We start from the raw sequence: 6,654 nt of genomic DNA on the forward strand, positions 1-6,654 counted from the left end.
AACTACTCGAGCTCGATAATAACCAACTCAAGTCGAGCTCGAATAGCTCGCAAGTGACTGAATTCATTTTCACCTCTAGTTCATTGTGTCTTTGAGGAAGCGAATCTTGTCCATTGAGATTTCTATTGCTAAACTATTATTTCCTACAATCGGAAAGTTAGGCAACACCAATTATTCTTATTAGAGTTCTTACATCAAGTCATATTCATTTGAGCAAGATTCTATGGGGTATATCAATTGGCCAGAGATGCCACTTGATACACTAGTAATGGTAAGGCAAGGGAAAAAGTAAAGAACTAATGTATCTACATCTTGGATAGCTAATGTATAAGCCTCATTTGCACGCTTGGCTTCTCATTGGTCTTACCGGATCAACCATAGTATCTGTCATCCCTATAACTGTCAATCAGGTTGGGATTACCATCCAACTAGCTCTTGAAGTTTGCAAAAAATTGGAAAACAACCGTTACTTTTCTCGAGTTTGAAAAACTGAAGTTAAGGCATCCCGGAATTAGAGAGGATATTGGAAGGATATTAGAGAGGATATATATATATATATATATATATATATATATATATATATATATATATATATATATATATATTAGGAGATTAAGGTTCGAGCTCGAGCTTGAGTATAGCTCGGTTGATATTCGAATCGAGTCGATCACAAATTTTGTTTATTTTTCATCAAGTCGAGCTCAAGTTTGAGATATTAAAGCATGATCGATCTCGAGTCAAGTTTTAAGTTTGAATATTTAAGTCGAATCAAGTCGAGCTTTCAGCTACTTGACTCGACTCAGCTCAATTACACTTCTAGATTGGATAGCATCTTGTACCCGGTTCATCACGTAGAAACTACGTTATGGGAGTTTTCGATAGATCTTTCTATTTTATTGTTGGATATTTTATTTGCTGATTCTAATTTTTTATTGATGTATTTATTCTTATGTGGTTTAATTTTTCCAATTTATCCAAAAAAAAAAAAAAAAAAGGTAGGGAGCTTTCCTCCTATATACACGGTGGTTTAGGAGTTGAGTCCTTGCAGATTCATGTTATGTGCTAAATAAAAGCAAGTTGCTATGCTAGTAGATGTGTGTTGGTTTTACATTTGGAAACTTGATAGGTGTCCTCGTAGTGGAGAAGCATCCCTAGTCGAGTCTTGGGGAAACAGCACATGTGAGCCGTTCTTGGGATACAAGTCGAGAACTTCGGTCCGGCTTCTACTTTTAGGTAGCGTACAGATTTCCACGTGCAAGGGGTGGTATAAGGTAAAAAATTGCGAACTAGACCTGGTCCACTTAATAATTTCCAGAAAAAGCGTTCATTTCACTTAGCAATCATCCGCTGAACCTTCTTTGATTAAGATTCTCTCCATTCTGGTCTGCGCTCGACCATCTGATCGTGGGATGGTTATGATGACTCGTGAGCTACACCATCATACTTGGAGACCAGGATTGAGAGAATCCTGTCTCGACTTCTTTTGATAGTTATCTCCACATATTATTTCACTTGCATTGAGGTATGTTGCTCCAACTTTAATGTCTCCCTGTATCGTTATCATAGCCATCATCTATCAATCAACCAAAACTATGAGCATTCATGGCATTGATAGACATCCATAGGGATCACTGTCGTGCCTGAACATGTTCAAAACAAATCAAAATCCCACAACTAAACAAAGATAACAACATTGTTCCCAAAAAATACAAAGAAAGAAAGATAACCACAGAAAGAATGGCGGTTCAACCAGAGCCACCTCTCAATATAATCCATCCAAAAACAAATTACTCAGTCCCCGGATTTCCACAGCCTGTAAATATAATCCAAAAACAAATTACTCATGCTTGATGGTAAGATGGTTACAACCCACAGGAAAGAATGTAACCCAGCCTTAGATGGAGGCCAGGAAGAATGGCTTCAATGAGTTCAACGAGTCCCAAGGGGGCCAATTAGCTAAGTTTTGGGTCGGTTTGCCTAGCGGCAAGGTGGGGGGATTTGGGTCCCGCTGTAGCTTGCTTTGACGTTCATGCACGAGGCAGTGGCCGGAAGCTGGCCAACGTACTTGAGGTTGACGTCTTGGAGATTGACGTTCTTGCATGGCACTCCTCTGCTGCACCTGAGGGTCACCGCCACCGGAGTCGTCGACGTCCCTCTTATGTTCCGGAAGAAGATGTCACTCAGAATCACCCCAGATGGTGCCTGCATTCAATCACATACACTCATTGCTATTGTTTTTGTGTGTTGATTTTAATTTATTTTTCTTAGGGTGAACGTTAGGAAAGATTTAGCTAAACTCACTGCTCATATTAGTTTATGTTCTTCTGGCTTAAGATAGGAAACAGCACCAAATCTAAAGTAGGGCAATGTCATAATAGGATTGCATCAGAATGTTCTTGTTAGAGTTCACTGGTAAAGTTTATTCATTGATGATGACTTTGTGCTCTGTCAGAGACCTAAGAACCAGTCCCACCTAATTCAGGATAGAGGAATCAGGGAACACTGGCAGAGGGCTTCTCATATTATTGTGTGCACCAAAAACTTGCCTATGAGTTTCATCTACACGATAAATTAAAACTAAATATCACCAAGAGTTATGAGAACTAAACTACCCTTGCATTGTAGCTTGAGATGCTTTAGCGAGTCTAGGATTTTTGTTTAGTTAGTTATGTCTTTTTTGAAGGAAGACAAAATTGTAGAGGCATCACCAGTTATTCAAAGAAATGATTTGAGAATTATTAAGATCAGAACATCCGAGGAGCACCTCCTTAGATTTGAAGCTAAAAACTCCTCCAAATGGAGGGTTGCAACCATTCAGTTGAGCCTAATTTGCAAGCTTGAGTGAGTTGAGCTAGCTTGTCTTATTTTCTGGTTTCTACTTGTTACCCGAGTTTGGTCGCAGATTTAATTTGGGCTTCCAAACCAAGCTCAAACATAAAACTAGGTAAAATGAACTAGAGAACTAGGGCATGCTTTGTTTTGGTCATGATTGATTTAGTACTTTGCACAATTTTATTGTCAAACTAAGTAATGCCTTCTTCTGTAGCAGGGAAAGATAAGTAGAGCCTATTCACAGGAGAAACCACAGCGGACCATCTCCTCCAAGCCCTGGCCAAGTTTTGTTGTTTAAATGCATGCATTATCAAGCTCTAAGCACTATATGCGGAAAAAATATTATATGAGCCCCTCATATTTTTGCATGACATGATTGTGTTAGCTTGCTTACATCTGATGCACAAGAGCTGTAGGGGCAGTACATCTGGTCAATGATGATGGGATTTGCAACACTGTTCATGACAATGTTCTCAAAGGTCATGTTAACAGCCTTACTGGTTCCTGGAGAGTTCTCCCATGTCTTGATCCTTACACCGTTTGAAGTCCCGGCAAGGGTGCTATCTTTGATGACGAGTCCTCGGACGTCCCCTTCATTATGATATCTTCCTAAACTCCCAATGCTGCAATGACCATATAAAATGAAACTGCATCAGCAATATTAGCAGCAGCTGTGGCAGCACAATTTAGCTCATTTAGCAGTTCTAGACCTTACTTGGGCCACATCTAACCCATAAAAGTCCGGACAACAAAAAAAAGGAGGTACCCTAGTACACGAGGCTCCTACCATTGTGGGGTCCGGTGAGGGTCAAATAGAAGTGCATGACATCGGTCTAAATTTTAAACCCAAGATTAATCCAAGGATCTGTTCTCATTTGGATTGGATCAAAAATTTCAATCAGAACATAATAATATTGTAGCAGGAGAACTTCAAGAGGACTGACCTGATCCCATGCCCTGGTCCACAACTGATGCCACTCAGTAATATTTCTGAGTTACTATGTCCAATGGAGATACAATCATCACCAGTTCCGATCACCGAGTTATATATAGTTACGCCTGTGCTCCGTTCAATGTGAATTCCGTCGGTGTTGGGGCTGTTTGAAGGGGCGGTGATCTGGATATTTTTGCCCCAGAAGTTCTTGCAGCCAACCAGAGCTATATGGAAGAACTTGCTATTCAAGGATTTGATGTTCTGTACCAGAGTGTTTGATGTGGCAACGAACTTGACCGACTGAAATGCTCAAGATAATCACCAAAATGATGATTAAGCATGTTTAGATGATGAGCCGAATAGCAAATTTGGACTATAGAGCTTCTACAGTTTTTACAACATCTGTGATCTTAATGATGCTGGCCATTATGAGTATTGATAGCTAGCTGCTATAACTTCATGCTACAATGCTTATCTTAGAAAAATACTTCACCCTAAAATGCAGAGGGCAAGTGTTACATCTAAAAGACAACGGCTGGACAAATTTTGCTACTGCAGTTTGGGTAGCAACATGAAAGTACTACTCTAGTCTAGAATATTCATTAATCTAAGCCTATATAGAGTTATTCATTCTTCCTTGATGCGGGCAAAAGAAAATCTGGCGCTGCCATTATTCCACTGTGAAACTTTTGGTGAAGTAGCTACTAGCTGGGAAATACTAATTGCCTTATGCAGTGAGCTAGTTTTAAAGCTCTAAAATGCACCAGTATGTGATTGGCTTGATTTCATACATTATTTCTACTTTTGTGCAAAATTGTCAAATTAGAAAGGACGTGTACGTGGTAACTATATATGCTCGAGTTGCAAGTATTAGATCTACCGTAGAGAGGATAAAGGATAAATGAGGCTTGAGAGTTTACAGTGGGGAGGACTTTGCAATGTTTATTTGTAGGGCACTTGTTATAGGGCCATGATACAGCTCCTTGGCCATCGAAAGTCCCTCCTCCGGTCAATATCAACATATCCACCCATGCAAATTCCACCCAATCGTCACCTGTGACATACTGGCTCAAATCTGTTGTTGCCTTCAAGTATCCCTGTATGCACCACACAATGCTCAACCAAAATTAAGAGCCAAAAAATAATTGGAGATTAAATTGCTCGGTTATCACTATGCTAATCAAACTATCAGCAAATTTATAAAGATGCATTAAGTTGTTGGGCAATCAGGCAAGCTAAAGTAGATATGATCTGCTTCTGAAGTCTTAATGTGATCATCATATGCCAACAAGATTTAATCAGACATAGCACCAAATGTTCCATCATTTTTGAATTCACTAATCTTAATCAAGTTCTAATATGTGACTTGCCTTCATATTCACTGTAAGGGAGTGAACATTTTTGCAAGGACCAGCAAACTTAGTAGGGCCAATAAGATAAGTTCCTGCAGGTATGTGAAGCTTGACCACACCAACTGCTGCGCATGCTGCCTTCCATGCGGCCATGAATGCCTGAGTTGGATGGAGGTAAAAACAAAGAGAAGAAGGCACAATTAGAACCACCATATTTACACTCCATGAGCTCATAGCTCGATGAGAAGTTGTTCTGAGTCGTACCTTAGCTAATTGATTAAAAGCCAGCTTACCCATCACCAACAAGGAAACAATTAGCACAGCAAGAACAAATCCTAGTTTTATACATTGCTACCTTGCTTTTGATGTTCTAAGACTACCTTTGATGCAATGTTTCTCACTTTAGAATTAAGGACAGTATATTATCTCCAAACAAAAAGTTTAGAAGCATTGTAGTTTATTAAAAAAGCCATTATGTCTTTAAAACAAAAATAAATGACAATTAACCGTAACATTTGGAAGATAGATTTCTATGTGATGATCGGTTTCTGAAGTCCATTCAATAGATGGCTGAGATCACATTATCTTCTCGTTATGTTGGATCATGAAGGAAGGTTCAGCTTCAATTTAAATTGGCCTCCTGGCATGCAGAACAAAATACTTCCAAAAAGAATCAAGCAAAAGAAAAACTTAAACGTTGGTTATTTTAATTTTGTTATTAAAAAAAAAAAAAGGATGAGAGAAGAGTTGAAGGGAGAAGAAAAGAAAGAGTAAAAAACATGGATCATGATCGAATCATAACTCAGAAACAGCAATTGTATTAAAAACAAAGAACAAAAGATCTACCAAGCACATATTGCGAGAAAATACTATAGAAAAGCAGATGAGACAAAATCATGCAACCAAATCAATCCGAAAAACCAAACATAAGCAAGATTATTAACAAACTCATTACAGTTAAACATTAATGATTCTAGCAATTTTCTTTTTTTTTTTTCTTTAGAGCGAGAGAGAGAGAGAGAGAGAGAGAAGCAGACAGGATTTAGACCTTGCTATCGTCAGTAATGCCATTGGCTCGGGCACCATAATCTAGAACATTGAAGTTCCAGTAGCTTAATGATTTCTGGGTTTCAGCATTGCCAATGGAGTAACAACATACCAACGAAAGCAAGAATAAAAGCTTCATCTATTTGTGTTGCTGCTTCCTTGCTCTCTTTCTTTATTTTTCTTTTTCCTTTCCTTTTAAATGAGTTGTGGGCTTAAACATAGGGAAGGGATGGGTCCCAGTTTGAGTTTTTTCAACTACCATAACTTCCTCCTTTCCCCACTTCCGTAGACTGTTTCCAATCGCTTGTTGAGGCATCTGTCCTATTTTAGCACATGGCTCTCCTACCACACACGTTAAGAGAGTCCTTTGATTGATTGACCGGTGTTTTCGCTATTGCAGTCCACTTGGATATGTATCTCTAGGAATGAATGAAAGAAATCAATTGCTTAATTTGTAAAGTTAAACAAGATCAATGATGCAAGTGAGAG

General features: G+C 38.8%; 1 protein-coding gene across 2 annotated transcripts; it reads right to left on the reverse strand.

Moving 5' to 3' along the window:
* Window positions 1-1,675: 1,675 nt before the first annotated feature.
* Window positions 1,676-6,415, reverse strand: LOC140851630 (exopolygalacturonase-like). 2 transcript variants are annotated; one of them, XM_073243568.1, is made up of 7 exons: window positions 6,167-6,415; window positions 5,137-5,277; window positions 4,687-4,863; window positions 3,777-4,066; window positions 3,227-3,455; window positions 3,042-3,108; window positions 2,712-2,906 (listed from the first exon to the last, which is right to left on the reverse strand). In XM_073243568.1, the coding sequence occupies exons 1-6, from the start codon at window positions 6,302-6,304 to the stop codon at window positions 3,067-3,069; spliced, it is 1,017 nt and encodes a 338-aa protein (XP_073099669.1). In that variant the 5' UTR covers window positions 6,305-6,415; the 3' UTR covers window positions 2,712-2,906; window positions 3,042-3,066. The 2 variants fall into 2 exon arrangements, with proteins under 2 accessions (XP_073099664.1, XP_073099669.1); XM_073243563.1 differs by lacking the exons at window positions 2,712-2,906; window positions 3,042-3,108 and adding an exon at window positions 1,676-2,202 and having other exon boundaries at window positions 6,167-6,365.
* Window positions 6,416-6,654: the final 239 nt, after the last annotated feature.

The sequence above is a fragment of the Elaeis guineensis genome, chromosome 1 (genome assembly GCF_000442705.2).
Source record: "Elaeis guineensis isolate ETL-2024a chromosome 1, EG11, whole genome shotgun sequence".
Taxonomy (NCBI): domain Eukaryota; kingdom Viridiplantae; phylum Streptophyta; class Magnoliopsida; order Arecales; family Arecaceae; genus Elaeis; species Elaeis guineensis.

Bases quoted from the DNA above. Each gene is read 5' to 3' on its own strand.
- LOC140851630 (XM_073243563.1), bottom strand. From the start codon at position 6,304: ATGAAGCTTTTATTCTTGCTTTCGTTGGTATGTTGTTACTCCATTGGC. The intron at 5,278-6,166 runs GTCTAAATCCTG...CATCCAACTCAG, and splicing joins GCATTACTGACGATAGCAAG to GCATTCATGGCCGCATGGAA. The intron at 4,864-5,136 runs GCAAGTCACATA...TGGTGCATACAG, and splicing joins CCCTTACAGTGAATATGAAG to GGATACTTGAAGGCAACAAC.